The sequence below is a fragment of the Artemia sp. Qi Xiang Cuo genome, chromosome 2 (genome assembly GCF_049724085.1).
Source record: "Artemia sp. Qi Xiang Cuo chromosome 2, ASM4972408v1, whole genome shotgun sequence".
Lineage (NCBI taxonomy): Eukaryota > Metazoa > Arthropoda > Branchiopoda > Anostraca > Artemiidae > Artemia > Artemia sp. Qi Xiang Cuo.
In genome coordinates, this window is record NC_142795.1 from 32,533,879 (window position 1) to 32,554,544 (window position 20,666).

Here is a 20,666-nt window from a genome sequence, read left to right on the forward strand (position 1 = left end):
AAATTCAAAGAGCTAGTACAATTTTCAATAATCAAAAATAATTGGAGGGCAACTAGCCCCCCCACCCCTTCTCTTCATTGAAAACATACAATCAAGTCTGGTAGAGAGATTTTTTGTTTAGTGTAGTTGAATTCCAGATAAAAAATTTGTTTTTGAGGATGATATTCCCCCAAAGCCCTCAGGGCAAGGGTTGTAATTTATGTCCTAGGGGCATATAATGTTTTTATAGTAGGTGTTGTCGTAGAAACTTCAAAACAGGCTCATTCGATTGGAAATTCTAAGGGCTAGTGCCCTTTTTAATAGTCGAAAATGATTGGAGGGCACCTAGCTCCCCCACCCCCGCGCCCATCATTCCCCCAAACACATCCAATCAAAATTTTGAGATAGCCATTTTGTTGAACGTAGTTGATTTCCAGATAGAAACTAAGTTTTTGAGGAGGACACTCCCCCACAACCCTCAGAGCAAGAGTTTTAATTTATTCCCTGGGGGCATATAAGGTTTTTATAGAAGGCGTCGTCGTAGAAACTTCAAAAAAGGCTCATTCGATTGGAAATTCAAAGGGCTAGTGCCCTTTTTAATAGTCGAAAGTGATTGGAGGGCAACTAGCCCCCCTTCCCACGCCCATAATTCCCCCAAATACATCCAATCAAAATTTAGAGATATCATTTTGTTCAGCGCAGTTGATTTCCAGATGGAAAATGTGTTTTTGAGGAGTATACTCCCCCACAGCCCTCAGGGCAAGGGTTTTAAGTTATGCCCTGGGGGCATATAAGGTTTTTATAGAAGGTATTGTCGTAGAAACTTCAAAACAGGCTGATTCGTTTGGAAATTCAAAGAACTGATGCCCTTTTAATAGTCGAAAGTGATTACAGGACAACTACCCCTCCCCCCCCGCGCCCCTCATTCCCCCAAACACATCCAATCAAAATTTTGAGATAGCCATTTTGTTCAGCGTAGTTGATTTCCAGATAGAAAATATGTTTTTGAGGAGGCCACTCCCCCACAACCCTCAGGGCAAGGGTTTTAAGTTATGCCCTGGAGGCATATAAGGTTTTTATAGAAGGTGTTATCGTAGAAACTTCAAAAAAAGCCCATTCGATTGGAAATTCAACGGGCTACTGCCCTTTTAATAGTCGAAAGTGATTGGAGGGCAACTAGCACTTCCCCACACGCCCATCATTCCCCCAAACACATCCAATAAAAATTTTGAGATAGCCATTTTGTTCAGCGTAATTAATTTCCAGATAGAAAATATGTTTTTGAGGAGGACATTCCCCCACAACCCTCAGGGCTGTGGTTATCAGATAAGATAAGATTTATTTATAATCACTTAATCATACAAGAAAACACATTGTGCTAATCCACCAAAGGCTCATATGCCTGTAATAAAGGGTACTATATAACGCTTAATTTCAACACTATGTAAATAGAAACACATTCAAATAGGCCTACATTGAAAAATCGAATGAATACATACACTTCAACTACAACAATCCTAATCCCCTTCGAAAGGCTCCATGGCCAGGGATACAAGGGGGAATGAGAAAAAAAAATACAATATATCCAAACAACCATAAAAAAGAAATCAATCGCCAAACAACATATAAAAATAAAAAGAGACCATACCTGAGGCCTGGGAGTCATACTGCAGAGAAGACCACCATAAAACAGAACTAAACATTCAGGGGACATCAACTCCACAAAAAAAAAAAAAAAAAAAAAAAAAAAAAATTATTTTTGATTATTAACTAAATGGTCCTTAATAATCCTCTTGAAAGTGCCAAACGAGTGGCATTTCTGTAATGAAGAAGGCAGGGAGTTCCAAACCTGATGACAAGCGATGAGGGGATTGAAATCTGACCGCACAGTGGGAGTAGGAGGAATGCAGATATTATGTTACGAACGAAGGTTATATGGAGCTGAATCAGAAATAAACTGAGGAGTTTTTTGAAGAGATTTTGGAAGATCGCCATGAAGATGATGAAAAACAAAAGACGCGCAAGAAATAATGTAGCTAGACTGTCGATTTAGACGTGGTCTTGGGGAAGAATGGTGGGTGTCCATAATCAGATACCGTGTTTTATCATACATGACAGAAAGAGACCGCAGTGTAGAAGGAAAAGTAGACATCCATACTATGGGGCAATAAGAGACATACGACTGGACAAGGCAGAAAAAAAGAAGCTTCAGAATAGATCCAGCAAAGGTGTGTTTGAGTTTTCGAATGACACCCAAACTCCGTGAGACCTTAACCCTAATCATGGCTATATGGTGTCTAAACGAAAGGTTCTCATCAAGCAGGATACCAAGAAACCGGACCAACCGATTCTTTGGTCTACACAAGGAGCCTTGTGACACCTGAAGCTGTGTCAGTTGAGGGAAAGCTACACCAATTCGAGAAAAAATAAGAAAATGTGACTTGGTAACATTCATGGCCAAGTAATTCGCCTCAAACCATGAAACTACTCTCTCAAGTATTGCCACCAGATTAGACCTGATATCACATTCCGTCCTCCCTAGAGTCCCAAAAGTGCTGTCGTCAGCAAAAGCAACGAGGCAATCTTCATTAGAAGTATCATTGGGACACGAAGGAACATCCGGATGACACAGATTGCAGCATACTAGAGGACTGGTGTTCTTGACTGCTGAAATCAGATCATTGACATAAATCAGAAATAAAACGGGGCCAAGATCCCTGGGGGACGCCATATTCTACTTCAGAAGGGCTCCGGAAAAGCGGATCAATTGAAATAAGTCTACCAGAAAGATATGATTCAAACCAATAGAAAGCATTTGATTTTATAACAATATGCGATAAATTCCAAAGAAGAATCTGATGAGTCAAAGAATCAAAAGCTTTACGAACATCCAAAAATAAAGCTGCCGGGATAAGACCAAAATCTATTGACGAATGAATGAAATTCAAGAGAGATGCGCAAGCATGCTCTGTAGAGTGATTCGCTCGGAATCCTAACTGGAAATCATGGAAAAAAATTTTGACATCCAGAAAACTAAGAAGCCTGGATAGAATAGCCTTCTCAAAAATTTTGCTGAAAACAGATAGAAGAGAAATTGGCCTATAATTATCAGGATCACTCCGGAACCCACCTTTAAACAGCACTATAACCTTAGCTCGCTTGAGTGATTCAGGGAAAATTCCTTTCTCGAAAGACAGATTGACAAGCTTAGTCAATGGTGACAGAATAGCAGGAAGAACGGCACGGATAACCCTTGTAGGAACTCTGTCTGGCCCTGAAGACGATGAACCTTTAAGTGCATTTACGATCCGAGCTACCTCAAACTCAGAAACAGAGTTCAAGACCATTGACTTTAAACATGGGGGTCCAAGATAGGCTCTGAAATCGCAACGAGGAGTTGTAGAGCTCACAGATGAAGCAGTCGTTTTTCCTATATTAGCAAAATAAGACGTTCAGCTCTAGCTGAACATTTTCTTCTCCTTGGACAATTTTACCGTCAACTATCAGCGTTGTTGGAACTGAAGCCGGAGGGGGAGTAGGTCTAAGTACAGAATTAATAATTTTCCATGTCTTCCCAACATCCTTTCCACACTCAGAAAATTTCCTGTGATAATACTGAGACTTGGCCTTCCGACACAGAGAATTAAATATACTCCTTTAGGCCTTGAACCGCTGATGATGAGAAGCAGATAACGAAGCCTTGTATAGTTTCCACAGATAATTTTTCCTTTTCCAGCTTTTATGGAGACCTGGAGTCATCCACGGATTCAGCAGTACTATCCTTTTCGAGGTATGAGGCTTTGGATTCTGGTGGCAAACTTCTAGGATACCTTCTTTTACTGAATCATAAAAGAAATCAAAAGAGCGGATAAAATTCAATTCAGAATCCAGACTATCCCATGGCTGATCGGTCAAACGAGATTTAAGTAGACTGATCTCACTGACACCAAAACGGAAAAATGGGAGATTAGATGGCGAAGCTTTACGCTGCGATCGATCAGCAGTCCTATATCGTGAAATAGCAGGGAAATGATAAGAAATATCACTAATCATCATCGAATTATCTAAGACATCTAGTGACGAAAAAATATTATCAATAAGTGATGCATGCATCTCAGTAACTCGGGTTGGTATACAAACTGAGGGTAAAGTTCCCGCGGAAAGCATCATTGACAAAAATCTGCAGCCGAAGCAGAATTTTGATCCAGCAGGTTGAGGTTGAAATCCCCCATTAGGTTTAGTTCGCAGGGATGCTTTTGGACTAAGTCCAAAACCTCTTTCAGAATTTTCATAAACGAAGAAATAGATCCACTAGGGGATTTGTAAACCAAACTGACAACTAAATCCTTACAACCTGACTTAATCTCAATAAAAAGGGATAAGTTATGGTTATAACTTATAAGGTTATAAGGTTATAAGTTATGCCCTGGGGGCAAATAAGGTTTTTATTGAAATCTTTGTCGTAGAAACTTGAAAAAGGGCTCATTCGATTTGAAATTCAAAGGGTTAGTACCCTTTTTAATAGTCGAAAGTGATTAGTGATATTTTTTGTTGTTGTTGTTGCTTAGACCAGGGCACTTCGTATCGAAGGATTTGTCGTGGGAACTTCGAGAGGGGCTCATTCGATTGAAAATAGAAATAGCTGATGCCCTTTTTAATAGTCGAAAGGGATTGGAGGGCAATCATTCGATTGAAAATAAAAATAGCTGATGCCCTTTTTAATAGTCGAAAATGATTGGAGGGCAAATAATCCCCCTCCCACTCCCACCCTCCCATTCACCCATTATTTTTAAAAACTAAATTTTGCCTTAACGTTAAATCAAAATGCCCAATAATAATAGGTTATGCAAACTAATCCTACTGACCTTGTTTTAACTGAAGATAATTTATTATTGAAATCCAGTGGTAATGACACATCTTTAAAAATTGACAACGATGTCGAACTTACAAGCGGAAATTCTTACCCAATGCAATCATAAATTCAAAAAAAAAAAAAATGATTTCAGTGATCTTAAGTGTAATCAAACTAATGTGTGCTTTAGATTTTTAGACAGTAGAAGTATGTCTAGTAATTGTAAATATCTACTCATTTTTAAGTTTCATGTTTTTAGCCGTTGTATAAATAATCTGTGTAAATACCCCCATGTTAATGTCTTTAAACAATTTTCAAGTGGAAGATGCTTTGGCTGTGCAAAACCTCAATCAAATCAAATTGCCCATTAAGAGTCATAGTAGGTTCCACGAAACTGGGCTACCCAGATGCCACCTAAATTCTGCTAATCCTACTAAATATTTTTGACCATCGCTCACACGCAAGAAAGCCGACGAGCCATCCAGTCGTTTCCAATCGAGTACCTATCCAAAGAATATTCCCGCCTCCATACCCCTCTTCCTTCTTTTTAATAGTCGAAAGTGATTGGAGGGCAACTAGCCCCCCCCCCCACGCCCCTCAGTCCCCCAAACACAACCAAAAAAAATTTTAAGATAGCCATTTTGTTCAGCGTAGTTGATTTCCAGATAGAAAATATGTTTTTGAGGATGACACTCCCCCACAACCCTCAGGGAAAGGGTTATAAGTATGGGCATATAAGGTTGTTATTGAAATCTTTGTCGTAGAAACTTGAAAAAGGGCTCATTCGATTTGAAATTCAAAGGGTTAGTACGCTTTTTAATAGTCGACAGTGATATTTTTTGTTGTTGTTGCTGTTTAGACCAGGGCACTTCGCATCGAAGAAGTTGTCGTGGGAACTTCGAAAGCTCATTCGATTGAAAATAGAAATAGCTGATGGCCTTTTTAATAGTCGAAAGTGATTGGAGGGCAAATAATCCCCCTTCCACTCCCACCCTCCCATTCGCCCATTATGTTTAAAAACTAAATTTTGCCTCAAGATTAAATCAAAATGCCCAATAATGATAGGTTATGCAAACTAATCCTACTGACCTTGTTTTAACTGAAGATAATTTATTCTTGAAATCTAGTGGTAATGACACATCTTTAAACATTGACAACGATGTCGAACTTACAAGCGGAAATTCTTACCCAATGCAATCATATATTCAAAAAAGATGAGTTCAGTGATTTTAAGTGTAATCAAACTAATGTGTGCTTTAGATTTTTAGACAGTAGATGTATGTCTAGTAATTGTAAATATCTACACATTTTTAAGTTTCATGTTTTTAGCCGTTGTATAAATAATCTGTGTAAATACCCCCATGTTGATATCTGTAAACAATTTTCAAGTGGAAGATGCTTTGGCTGTGCAAAACCTCATATCAAATTGCCCATTAAGAGTCGTAGTAGGTTCCACAAAACTGGGCTACCCAGATGCCACCTAAATTCTGCTAATCCTTCTTAATATTTTTTAGACCATCGCTCACACGCAAGAAAGCCCACGAGCCATCCAGTCCTTTCCAATCGAGTACCTATCCAAAGGATATCCCCGCCTCCATATCTACTTCCATACCCCCTTCATTCTTTTTCAAAGATAAACCCACCCACCCCTCCGACTGCTTTCCAACATTTTCCTACCCTTCCATCTATCATTCCCAGTAATGCATCTCAGCAGTATCTCAAGAACGACTGAGGGTATTATGTTCAAACTTTCGGGGCTACTTCTGCTCTTAAAATGTAACCAAATCAAAATAGCGTGTATCAAAATAGTGTGTCCAAGCTATCAAAGAAAGTGAACAGATTTTTTTTGCGAATGGTATCAATTTTTCCATTTCAGGTCAACCGGAGGAGGTATGAAACTAGACTAAACACTACTATTTGGGTCCAAATTTTTAAAAAGGGGTATGTTGTTAAAACTTGCTGAAAATTTTTCTCCAGCGTACAAATAGCAGGCCAAACTGTAAAGTCTTAAGAAACGAAAAGATTTAAAGTATTATTTTCTTTTTCCCTGAAAAGACTATGTCAATATAAAAACACACAGAAATTAATTAAAAAAAACTTTTTCCACAAAATAAGTTTTTCAAAGAAAAGTAAAGAACTCCATTAAACAAAAAATGAGCAAAAGTCAAATCAAATCATCTACCAAGTGTAAAACTACCACAAATCAGCATCGATAAATAAATGAAACCCAAAACGAACAGAAATTACAATAAATAACCGAGTCAAACTCAAAACGAGCAGAAATTAATATAAGTTGGGAGTGAAACCCCTATGCCTTCCCAAGGCCAGAACGAAATTTGCACTTTCCTGAAAAAAATATAAGTGTTTTTACTTTTATAACTTTAATAAATCAAATAATATTAACATTTTTATTACATATCAGTATATGTATATTAAACTGACAATGCACATTCATTTGTATCTTTTTCAGTAAATTGCAAATTATGTTCTGGCCTTGGGAAGGCACAGGGGTTTTAAGCCCAACTCATGTTAATTTCTGTTCGTTTTGGGTTTCATTTCTGCTCATTTTCTGTTTAATGGAGTTCTTTACTTTTCTTTGAAAAACTTATTTTGTGGAAAAAGTTTTTTTTTAAATAATTTTAATGAAAATCCCATCATTCGATTTAGTATGTCAACCTTACTGTTGAGGTTTCTAGCTTCATTCTACAAAATTGTAGAATTTGGATTTTTTTTTTACAGAAAAAAGATTACGGATGCGTTTATTCACCCAACTAGGGGTGATCGTATGGAACTAATGGTCGTAATACATCGTTGGAGGATTCATTCGAACGGAAATTAAGTGTTAGTGCCATTTTTGAGTGACCAAAAAGATCATGCCATTGGAAAGTGCCGTTTTCTGCTATTTTGTGGCACCAAACCACGATTTTGCTCCAAAAAGGACTAAGTTCCCATTGATTGACAATTCTGAGATAGCCAATCGTTTTAAAAGTGTCCAAATACTATATATTGAGCTTCCCAGTTGCAGGACAAGTAATGCCATACAGTGGTGCATTCTGTCCGGAAAAGTTACGTAGTCTGTACGAAATATTAAATGGTTAATATATACATCTATTTTAATGCTTCATTTAACTTTATCGACTCGCTTGATTTCTCATGAAGTTATGTTCAGCGGTATATAATTGAACATCAGCTTTTATGAAGGAGGGGCGGTGGGTCATTGTGTAGGGGGGGGTGTCAGATGCCTTAATTTCAATGCTTTTCAATACCAAAATTATCGAACTTTCCATGAACCTCTGATAAGTATAGAAGAGGGTGTTAGGGAGTTGGAATGAAATTCTCATCTCCCTTCATCAAACAGTTCCTGGTAACGAGCTGTAGATAAGGAGCGAGTCGACTCAAGGTGACGCGACTCAAGGTGACGCGACTCAAGAGTAACCGAAACTCTAAAAACGTATCAAAAGATTGGGCTTTTTGTGCTGACTCCAAACATATAAGATTTATGAAGTTTACCGTCGCCCACCAAAAGCTACGAGCCGGAGAATATTTACCTGATTTTGAAAAAGGGTCGAAACACCGCCCAAAAGTCAAGAAATCTTAATAAAAATCACACCATCAGATTCAGTGTATCCGAGAACCTCACTGTAGACGTTTCAAGCTCCCATCTGTCCCATCTACAAAAATATGGATTTTTTTTTGCCAGAACAAAGATTACGGATGCGTACTTCTTTCTTTTTTTTTTCCGAGGGGTGATTGCATTGAACCAATGCTCCTAGAATATTGAGATAGGGTTCATTCTAACTAAAACTAAAGTTTCTAGTGCCATTCTAAGTGACAAAAAGATTAGAGGGCAACTGGCCTCTCCCTTCCTCGCCCCTTTTTTTAAGATAGCCATTCTGTTCAGGATAGTTGAAAGATCCAGTAACTGCCTTTATGAAATTTGTACATAGTTTACGTGTAGTATCTGTTATTGGGAAGTATGCAGACATTTTTCAAGGGAGGGGGGGATTTCTGATTTGGGAGTGGGGGGATTTTCCAAGGGGAGGAAAATTTTTAGGGCTGAATTTTCCATGAAAAATCCTACACGGGGATTTTGTGTGGGAGGTACTATTCATGCAGGGTTTTTTTTTGGGAGGGGGGAAGGCAATTTTCCACGGAGGGGAGAGCTGGATTTCCCGGCATTTAAAAAAAACAATCAGAAATTAATAAAAGAACACTTTCACCTGAAAGTAAGGAGCAAAATTAAAACTTAAAAGCGAGCAGAAATTATTCTCTATATGAGGTGGCTTGCCCCCTTCTAAATAGCTTGCTCTTTACGCTAAAGTTTTTAGTACAAAAAAAGTATCTTATTCTAATTTTGGGGTTTTGAGTTTTTTTTTTGGGAGGGGGGAGCTGGAAATGAAATTGATATCTAATCCCTCTTGATTCTCGGGAATATCTTTGGTATAGGCCTTTATTATTGGTGCTGGGAGGGGGAAGGATGATAACATTCCTTCCATTGCGACAGTCTTTTGCCATTTAGCATAAAACGTTGCATTCACATGCCTCCCGGTATGGTAGAAAAGTGGGGGCGGGCCATTATGAGCCCCACTAGAAATTTCTTTAAAGGGGGGAGGGTTGGCGAGTACTACCAGGAACTTTTTTCAGCTAAATTAAATGGTAAAATGTTTTTCATTCAAATATTTGTTACGATGCTTAATGTCTTCTTGTTTCCCAAGGGGTGTCACTCCTATTGGAGTCTATGGAGAACATCCCTAAAAAAACCGGTTTGTTTGAAAAACTTTCCTTAAAGCCGTGGAAATGATGACCCTATAAATAAGTTCTTATATTCTGACCCGGCCTCTTAACAAATATTCTAGAGGTTTTTTTTTCAGGGATGAATATCATCCTCGAAGCATTGTTTTACGAATATTAAGATTGAACATAAAAAATGGACAATGAAGGAGGGAGCTGTAACTTTCCTTCACGTTTAAGAACCTTGGGTCAAACAGCTCCTAGCACCAGAAAAGAGCAACTCTTGTTGAACAGAAATCGAAACTTAAAAGTTCTGATTACAACACATGCAACCAAATATATTATTCATGCTGATTCTGAACGAGCAAAATCTATTAATTTTGAAGTTACAGTACATAAAAATCTGCATAATGTTACAAAGGGGAATAAAAAACCCTCGAAAAGGGTTGCCATCTTCATAAAAGTTCTGCAATGAAATTCAGCATGCATGACAGACCTAAATGAACTATCTTCAAAACGTGAAATTTCTCCTTATAAATTGAATGAATATATATGAATAAATGAGTATACTGCAAAGAACGAATAGGAATTAAATAAAAAAAAAACAAGTTTTCTCAATTGAAAGTAAAAAGCAATATGAAAACTTATGTTAAAGTTTTATAGTTCTTTAAAAAACAATTCTCATTCTAATCAATGATCCTTGTGTTTCAGCAGTCGTTCTTAAATAATTGGGGCTCAAATACAAAAACTTCATGAAATTCAGGTTATGGAAAGATCAAAATCAGGCTGGTCATCAGAGGGGCGAATCATATTTTAATTGAATTTTTTAAGCAGTCAGGGTTTGATAGCTTACATTTCAGCTTAAAGAGGCTCATTGAAAATATTCTTTTAGAAAAATCTAGATTTTGAAAAATGCATCCCCCCTCCTAATTTCCGTGCATTGACGCCAACGGTAGCTTATATGATAGCTTGTGTAGCAGTTGTTGGTAGCAACAAGTGCCGCGTGAGCATCTAGTTCTTGTTTCTTTTTCGGTCAAGTTGCGTCTTCATATCCATAAACTAACGTTTGTGTGGACGGTCTATAACTGCAAGACATTTTCCATGGTCGTCACTTTGAATAGAATATATGTTTAATGGAGATTCTTAAAAAAAACGTCTTCAACATAGCAAGAGAGTATGCCGGCTGATACCCTGCCCCCTACACCTCCGAAAATAAATTCAAGTGAATAACGTAAATTTCTGAGTTTTATAATATAAAAAAATTAATCTTTCAAAGAACTTGCAATTGTTATTTCGTTTAAACTAAATAAAGACCTTGAAACAATGTGACTGATGTTTTTTCTATAAGGTCTTGTATTAGTAGCTCAAATCTTTTAGGTTCAAGAAATACCTGTGAAAGATGTTAAAGAGCTGCCGCTCCTTTGTAACCCTGACTTTCTTGTTGGTACAAACGATCTTACTGGACTCTCCTACCTCCACGAGCCAGCAATTCTTAATTCTCTAAAGCATCGATTCATAAATGATAATATCATTTATACTAGGTGTGGTAAGTATCTTATGTGTATTTATGTAATCAAATTCATTTATTATGTTAAATTATGATATAACTATGCAAAAATTAGTCTCCACTTTTAAGGATTTTAATTTTTCTTGCAAGTGTTTTCTTCCTGTTTTTTATTAAGAAAAAAAAAAAAAAATACCGAGAAATAGATATACCTTTATCCAAGTTCAAAACTGAGACCTTAAAAAAATGTAGAAAACTATATACCTGGGGTACGAAGGTTAACAATTGGTACAGCTAGAGTTAGATATGAGCGCTACTTACTGAGTATGGAGTATTGATTCTTTATAAGGTACCATTTTGGAGCTATAACTCATTTGTAATGGAAATTTTACCGTGTCTTCACTATAAGTGAAGGCACCATAATATATAGCAATATATCTGTTGTCTTTCAAATTAAAAACTCTTAAGTCCTTTTTCCACCTTGAATTTCTTATTTGCTTCATCTTTTCTCCCGGAACATATTTTTTCATCACTTGAATTTTTAATCCGCGACTCACTTGCTTGTTACCAACTCACTGGCTAGCTAAGCCATACCTATTTACTTGTATTTGCAGTAGGACCAGGCGTTTTTCGCCCCACCTGGCATCTGAAATCCAGTTGTTCTTTTAGGAATTTGTTTAACCATAAGCTCCCCAGACTTTCGGTTGTGGCCTAGCTATATGACCTACCTAGGTTATGACCCATTCTCCACCTAGCCTGTAGATAATTTTGGCATATGACATGACCCAGACTGATGACCTACCTAGCTTATTGATCATTTTGAAACTGCTCTTAACCTTTGAATTTCCCACGAGGTTTTGTTATTTCCTAAAACCAAGATATTTTTCTGTATTTATCGAGGATATTGAAAAAATTTAAGAATAGTAAGATAGCTCAATGAGTATATGTTCAACCTATTAGTGTGTCATTTCTCTGAATATAATATTTTTTTGTAATATACATTCCTGCAGAGTTTAATCATTAAGATTTTATTATACAGTAAGTGCTTAATAAACAAGTAAAATAAGACATTAGTAAAAGGAGTTGCTTAGAAGCCTGTCTTAATTTCTCGTCTTGTGTATAGAGAATGTAGCCTATTCATTTCTTCTCTATTGTGTTATCCTTTTACCGTAATATGTGAAATTATCAGGCACTACTACTATAACTATTAACAACTAACCGTAGGGCCAAGCAGCCTGAGTCCAGCACAGCTACGCACGCTCCTCCTACATCCCAATATGTTCAAAGCCTCCCTCTTTAAAACCTCTCAAGAATTTCCAGTTTCCATTAAGTCCTTCCTTTTGAACCCCTCTCACCCCATCTGAGGGCCACTTGCTTTTCATTTTGCCCTAATGCACTTTTATAATCAATTTTGATAAAAACTGTTAAGAAATTGAAAAAGTTTTCCTACTTTATGCTTCCAACCTTATTGTTGTTAGTGAACCGGGAGGTTATTGCAAATAATTTATTTTGTCTCTTGACCCAAGTATAGCCACTTTTTTGAGTAGCCTTTGTAAATGATGAGTTATCGTCCAGTCTTCTGAGCATGCTGATAATTAGCCGCGATATGACACACAAGAAGACTCTTATCACAAATTAACAGATAATTTTCTTTCTAGAATTCTGTTGGAAAAACTGTCCTTCAATAACATTGGGAATTCATATAGGTGTTTTTTTTTTCAGCGAATCGTATTCGTAGTTATTCGGTAGCTGGAACTTTTTTTGGAACTTTGGGACAGTGGAACTTTTTTTTGGGACAGTGGAACTTTTTCGGGATAAAAATATACTATGCAATTTGTTATATGCTATGCTATGCAATAAAGTTTCAGACTTTTAATATGGAATATTTCTAGTTTACAGAAGTTTTTTCCCTCGAAAATAACTGACTCTCCTTTCAGTTTAATTTTTTTATTAATTTCCCCTGTAAACTCTATTGATTTTAACGCTTTTATAGTGGAATGTGTTTTTTAGGAATAATTTTGGTCGCAGTAAATCCCTATAGAGAGTTGAGCATTTACGACGACTACACCATTCAGGCCTACCACCATGATATAAGTCATGACAGAAATCTTGATCCCCATGTATATTCTGTGGCCAAAGAAGCCTACACGCAACTCGAAAGGTATGTCAAAGTAGAGACAGAGAGAGTGAGAACTCTCCATTTTAATGTTTACGTACCAATAGCCTAAACTGCCGGGTTTTACTATTTTTAATTACTTCCCAATAAACCATAACTGTCGTAACTTCTGAAATTTGGGAGCAAGTGAAGAGAAACTGTCATAATCGAAACTCGAACTGAACTAAACTCTTTCCAAATTATTTTTTATCAAAACTATAAGATGAAACGCAGTTTAGTACTTCATTTCTTTTAATCCTGGACACATAAAAACAGGTCCACCGAAAATAGATTAGCCATTCGCCTGATTCAGTTCTCCCAAAGGGGCTCACAAAATAAAGCCGCCATTTACTAAAGAGAGACTCATGCCATGCCCTGATTTTCTAATTGATACCTTATTAAATGGGAAAAACTGTACAATTTAATAAGAGATTAAAATCGGAAGAGTAAAATACTATCCAGTAAAGACTAGGAAAATCCCAGTGAAGGTTCACTGGTATCCCGCATCCAAGAGAATCTAAAGGTCGTCCCGGTTCGAAATACCCTTATATACAGAAATGTTGAGGGCGCGGCATGGGAATGCCCCTCTGCAAAGCACATGCTGTTGGGAATAATGATTAGAAACCTTAATACCCTCTAACAAACTCCCTCTCACTCCTTCATGATCTTCTCTTACTGGTTTCCACTATTTCCTGCTCACAAAAGGAAAATATTGGCACTGAAAGGCCAAAATGATACCTGAGTATATAATTCAAAAGTATTCTTGCATTCAAAAAAAAAAAAAAAACAGATTCAGTTAAGAATAATAACGTCAAATGCCAAATCGAATATATAATCAAAATTTATAAAGAATATCATCAGCAAAATCTCTTTTTTTAAAGTCTTATTTCTAAAATTGACGTTCAGTTTGATAAGTAATAATAATTTCTTTATGCCCTCTATACATACATGTATGCACACAGAGGAGTACAGGAAATAAATGAAAAAGAAACTGAAAACCACAAAATAGCACCTCTGACGAAAAGGACGATAATAAATAGCTCACTGAAAACTACAAAATAATACTACTGAGGAAAAGGACGATAATAAATAGCTCACTGAAAACTACAAAATAATACTACTGAGGAAAAGGACGATAATAAATAGCTTATAATGCTCATAATAGCTTGTGAATAGCTCATAATGGCTCGATAATAAATAGCTCATAACCACTTATAATAAATTGCTCAGTTTTATTTAAGTTATGGCGACAAAACTGTTTATCCATCAAGCGAGACAGTCGAGGGGAAAATCTAATGTATTTCTTTAGATCGCCTAAAGAAATCGATCGTATTGTTAATCCATTTTTGTGGTGATTTCAAGCATTCCATGTCTTTGGATAATGTAGGGGAGACCGGCCATAACTGGGACAAAAAATCTTCTTTTGAGTATTGCTGGAGTCCTGACGAAGTTATCTAAACGCTTCAAATACCAACGCTTCAATCTAGTTTCTCCAGAAATTTTTACCGATTTTTTGCACTGTTACTTTTTTTGAAAGTTGAAAAAGTCTAGAGTCAGTCATTCTGTCCATGTTATCACGATACCCTCCATAACAGGGACATAATGATGGGGTTAATTGGGATATAATGTTATCTCAAGGGTAGGCGCATATTTTCTTACTTTTTTTTTACTGAATTTTCGAATATAAACGTTAAAAAGTAAACAATGTTCAAAAACGTCATGAAACTACGGCGATATTCAGTTAGATATTTCTTAAAAGACATTACGAAGACATAAAAGACATTAAGAGACTCTTTCGGTAGAAGTATCGAAAAAATTCACTCAAATCTTCCTAAAAAAAGAATTGCTTGGTACCTCTGTCTGTTCCTCCAGACGCAACTGGCGATCTCAGCTTAAGAACTACGCAGTTTTCCTCTTCTACAGATGTCTATTCAGTCCAGACAAACTTTTGCCCTCCATTGAGTTTTTTCATGTCCTGTAGGGTGATTTGTTCTCCTATTTCTTCGGTTACTGATCCTACAACGTAACACAAACTGGTCCTGGGTCAAAGCTTGACAAGGACAAAATAAAAAATGCTAATTGACAAGTCTTCTTCTTCTTAGTTGTTTCCAACTTGGAGCGAGTCTTCAGAACTGTCATCGTATTTGACAGATGATATCTTGCTAAGTTCTGAGTCTTGCCCAAGGTCCAGTCTTTTAACTTTTTTCCCTTTTTCTTGATTTCTTGTATCGTCCGTTTCTTCGAATCCCCTTTAGTTTTCTTAGTGTTTACTTTTCTCTTTTATTCTTCTTGCTCCCTAGCTGCTTCTTTGATTACGGTATCTCTTTCACGGGCGTGCTTGTGAGGATTGAGCTGCTGCCTCTTTTCTTTCCTTTGTTTGTTGTTTTCTAGGGCTTACCTTAGGAAGAGGCTTGAATTTTTCTGGAGAAAGGACTACCACCTTCGAACAACCAGAAACATCACCGGTGGTCTCGTTTTGTGGGGTCTGATCTGACTTCTCCACAGAATCCGTGATCTCTGGTGCCATCTGGTGCGTGATCTCCGTGATCTCATGATATATATATATATATATATATATATATATATATATATATATATATATATATATATATATATATATATATATATATATATATATATATATATATATATATATATATATATATATATATATATATATATATATATATATATATATATATATATATATAGACCCCGGTGCCACGCCGGCGGATCGACCGAACGCCGCCGACGAGAGGCCTGGTCGACCGCCGCCGAAGTGTCTCAACACCACCGGCGGGCCGCTGCCACGCCGCCGCCGGCAGAGGCGGCGGCGTTCGGTCGACTTTAAATTAATTTTGCGGCAATTCTTTATTGTGTCAACCACAAAGTCAGAGCTTTTCCTTCTCATGTGGTTTAGTATTTCGATTTTCATGATTAGAAATCAAGCAGGCTTACACTATCCCCGAATTTTCGGTTATTTCCCCGAAAAAAAAATTGGTTCCCCAAATCCCCGAAAATCACGCAATCACGGTGCCACCCCTAGCGATTTATCACCAGTGACTTTCCCTGCCAAATATTACTTTGCATACCATAGTTCTTCACCACTCTCGGATTCGTTAATTTTCGTCTTTTGTTACTTTGCATAAAAACCAAACAGATGTAATATGCATTTGCAAATATTGCAATAAACACAGTTCTTAATATGGTGACAAAGAAAAGTATCGTCTTTGTGAAATGAGTTAAAATCATTTCGAATGGACTTTCCCAATCGCTAATTCTTGCATCATTTGTAGTCAAGAATTTATTTTCAAGTTGAATAGAATTATAAAACGCATTCACTACTATACAGCTTCAGCTTTCAGTTCGATTTTGAAATTGACATCCGAAAGATTGTTTCGACAGCTATTGAGACAAAATTTATCTATAGACTAAGCTATGTACAAGGTTAGGGAATTAAAGATCGAACCGGAAGTTACCCCAAAAATATGATTTATAAATAAATTGTAAATTATCATTTTCAAATGATAATACCTCATTTTTTTTTGAAAGCAGGGATGCCAAAAAGATAATTATTTTTTTTCATTTAAAGTGGAGACAGAAGAAAATTTTATCAAATTCCCTGGGAAACCATTGGAATATTTTGATAGACCCAGGGCCCCCCATTAGGACTTGTTCATTGTCTTGGGTATTTTGCGATTTCTCACAGGCTACTGGCCTAATCTGGTTTTTGTGTGTGCTCTCTTTTAATTATATTATTTGGATCTTATTGAATGCCAAGGCGAATCTTTTACTCAGTTTACCGATAGTTTGAGAAATATCTGAATAATTTCGACCTTTTTGTTTTTGTCTCTGTACCCCTTTACTCATTCCCTCAATTTTTTTTTTCAAGGAAGCTGTTAAACGTTATTTTACGTGTTTTTTTGAACCATGTTGTGACCTAGTTAATTATTAAGTAAATTATTTTTCTAATGAAAGCTGAGACGGTATCCTATCAAGGTGGTATCCAGAGGGGGGTGGGGGGGTAGGGAGGTATTACATTTAAATGATAATATCTCTAACTTTTATTTTTAATTGAAAACAGGGATCCCAAAAAGTTGATTTTTTTTCTTAACTTAAAGCAGAGACGGCATCCTATCAAGGTGGTCTCCAGAGGGGGGGGGAGGGTAGTGAGCAATAATATTTAAATGATAGAACCTCGATGTCTTGTTTAAAGCAGGGTTGACAAAAAGTTAATAATTTTTTTTTATTTAAAGCAGAAGTGGTATCCTAACAAGCTGATATCCAGAGGAGGGGGGAGAGGGAGTTATTATATTTAAGTGATAGTACCTTGAATTTTTTTATTTAAAGTATAGATTCCAAAAAGTTGAAAAATTGACAAAAATTAAAAAGATTTTTGTGAGTTATACTTGATACACCACATGAATTTTTTTATCGTACAATAGGAAAGGGACATATACGTCCAACCCGTTTTTTCATATTGATGAAATTGGTTTTCTCTGAAAACATTTATCAATAAGTACCCGGCAAATTCGCACTCAAGTGAATTGGTGTGATGAAAGCAATATCGACATTCCCTCTTAACTTTGCGCACGAGTTACAATGGCACCCTTGGTCCAGTGCCCAAATTACATTAAAAGGCCAGGTCATAATAAAAGCTTTCAATTTGGGAGGTTCAAGGAGGAGTCTTTGACAGTCTTATGACCTCAGGGTACTAGATGTTGCAACGTTCTTACGTATCTACAGTGGTTTAAAAAATTCGATCCCCCCTCAAATGATTACCAAAAATATGCACAAATATAACAAATATAACATTTGGAATATTATAACACTTTTTTCAAAGCTTTGAAGAAAAGCAAAAAAGGCTAAATACCCCTAACTACGCTTGAAAGCTATTTTAAAAAGAAACTCTTTGGAGATTTCCATGGAAATGACCATGGCAGAAGCTTTGAGCCTGGGTGGGGATCAAAGAGGAATCTTTGAGTATTTTGACCACAGGTGACTTACTGTTGCGACTTTTTTAAATTTGGTAATTTTTGTGAGCATTTGGAAATCAAAGCTTAAACTCAATAACTGATGCTAAGTGTCCTAACATTTTGCTTAGATTAAAAGTGACGAATTAAGATGAAAATCTCAACATCTTCCTGGAGCTACTTCAGTCTGCTTATTATTTCATTTAATCACATTTAAAACGGATGAGCTTTTCATTTTTTACCTAAGAAAATAGCTGGCACTTCATTTTTCTTCATACCGAATAAACCATTAAGTGTTTTTGTTTCATTGTAATTGAAGTGTTCTCATGTGAAGTGTTCTCATGTGAAGTGTTCATCATGTATTTTTCAATTTGATAAATTTACTCCTTTTAGATGCAGTTTATAATTTGACTGATATTAAGTATTTATGATTTTAAAATTTGGAATGCATTCTCGAAAGAAAAAATGAATAATGTCCAAAGAACAGCCAATAGCAATAAAAAAGCAGTAGTTCATCCTTAGCATACATGACACATATTCTATAAAGAAGCCAAAATAAAACTTTAAAATGTATCTTTTTTTAAGGTTGTATTAAAAACCAGTTTTTAATACAAGAAGCCTTTTTAGGAATCCAAAAGAGCAAAAAAAAAACAAAAAAAAAAAAAATAAATAACAAATTAACCCATTTCAACTGTTTTAAAGGTGACAAAATAGATATTAGGCAAAGAGCATTATGAAAAAATTAAGCTTCTAATTTAAAAGTTATATTAGAATTTTTTACCCAGATAACTGACGAATTTTTTGATACGGTATTTTATGTTTTGTATGCAGTAACGCTCGATGAAAAAAACTACTAATTTTGATAATTATTTATGTTAAGAATACATAGCTAATAGATACTTCAACTACTCGTATTATGCAGGGTTCTGAAACGCCACAGCCATTTAGTTTGTACCAGATTTCTACTTCTCTCGATGAATAATTGAAGAAGACCAGTTTCCAGTCATCGACTTGTGAATTTTTGATCTCATGAATAGGCTCGAATCTGTTGTAAATTTAAGCTGTGATTTGAGAAAGACCGATTAAAACATTAATGTTTGCGGTCAACATTGAGCGCGCCGGCGGCGCGCCGCCGACATTTTACCGGCGGCGCGGCGTGGCGCGCTGTGTTTGGCCCCGCCGCCGCCGGTCTTCCCTCATCGGCGCGGCCAACTGTACCAGTTGGCCGCGCCAACTGGTACAGAGACAACTATACCAGTTGTCTCAGTGCTCTCTGGTGACAACATTTTTGGACACTGGAAATCATTATATATATATATATATATATATATATATATATATATATATATATATATATATATATATATATATATATATATATATATATATATATATATATATATATATATATATATATATGATGTTCCATATATATATATATATATATATATATATATATATATATATATATAACTGGTACAGTTGGCCGCGCCGATGAGGGAAGACCGGCGGCGGCGGGGCCAAACACAGCGCGCCACGCCGCGCCGCCGGTAAGATGTGTTTAATAAAACAATGTACATTATATTTATTTATTCTCAAAAAAATTAATCATACAAGGTAGGCATAAATGGTAAGTTATCTCTAAAATTCAATATGTGCCCCAGATCTTTCCACCAGCTACTGCAAACGTTCAGGAATGGCATCCACTGACTTTCTCAGAAACTCCGCTGGGATGGTGGACATGACTCCCTTAATTCGATCCTCCAGTTCTTCGAGTGTCATTGGTTTGGAGCGGTAGACTTCTTCCTTTACCTTACCCAAAAGAAAAAAGTCGCAGGGTGTCAAATCCGGGCTCTTGGATGGCCATTCATGCGGACCCTAACGTCCCAACCAACCCCCCGGAAAGCGAGCATCCAGCAATTCGCGGACAAGAAGAGCAAAGTGGGTGGGGCGCCATCTTGCTTAAATATCAACTCGTCGATGTTCTCCCATGTGCTGACAACTGGCCAGACTCTATCACGCAACATATCAAGGTATCTTTCACCATTCATTGTGCTGCGCAGAAGAAATGGGCCCACAAGCTGATCTGAGGTGATACCACACCACACCGTTACTTTGGGTCGATTTTGCTGTTTTTCAACTGTCATCATAGGATCCTCTCTTGCCTAGTAGTGGCAGTTATGACGGTTGATAAAGCCTCCGACGTGAAACACAGCCTCATAAGTTCAGAGGATGTTGCGGAAGAGATGGGGCCACTCTTCATGCCAAGCCAGCATGATTTCTCCGAACTCCATGCGAATGTCACAGTCCTCATCCGAGAGTGATTGGCAGTAGTGCGGCTTCCACGCACGCCAGTTCAACTCTTTCTTGAGCACAGTTCACACTGTGTAGCGGGTGAGTCCACAAGCAGTAACAAATTATATACAATTTATAAGTAATTTAAAATAGGGAGTTACTTTCCGCCCACCCTGT

The 20,666-nt window shown here is 36.8% G+C and overlaps 2 protein-coding genes across 2 annotated transcripts in view; one reads left to right on the forward strand and one right to left on the reverse strand.

The window, feature by feature from the left end:
• Window positions 1-15,715, forward strand: part of LOC148955154 (unconventional myosin-Va-like) — a 31,376-nt gene extending 15,661 nt beyond the window's left edge. Inside the window, exons 3-5 of the mRNA XM_089106229.1 lie at window positions 10,940-11,108; window positions 13,077-13,227; window positions 15,613-15,715. Of these exons, the coding sequence (XP_088962355.1) occupies window positions 10,940-11,108; window positions 13,077-13,227; window positions 15,613-15,715 (423 nt within the window). The remainder of the gene's footprint in view (window positions 1-10,939; window positions 11,109-13,076; window positions 13,228-15,612) is intronic.
• Window positions 1-20,666, reverse strand: part of TM9SF3 (transmembrane 9 superfamily protein member 3) — a 696,120-nt gene that overhangs the window by 663,433 nt on the left and 12,021 nt on the right. The gene's annotated exons all lie outside the window — the stretch shown is intronic.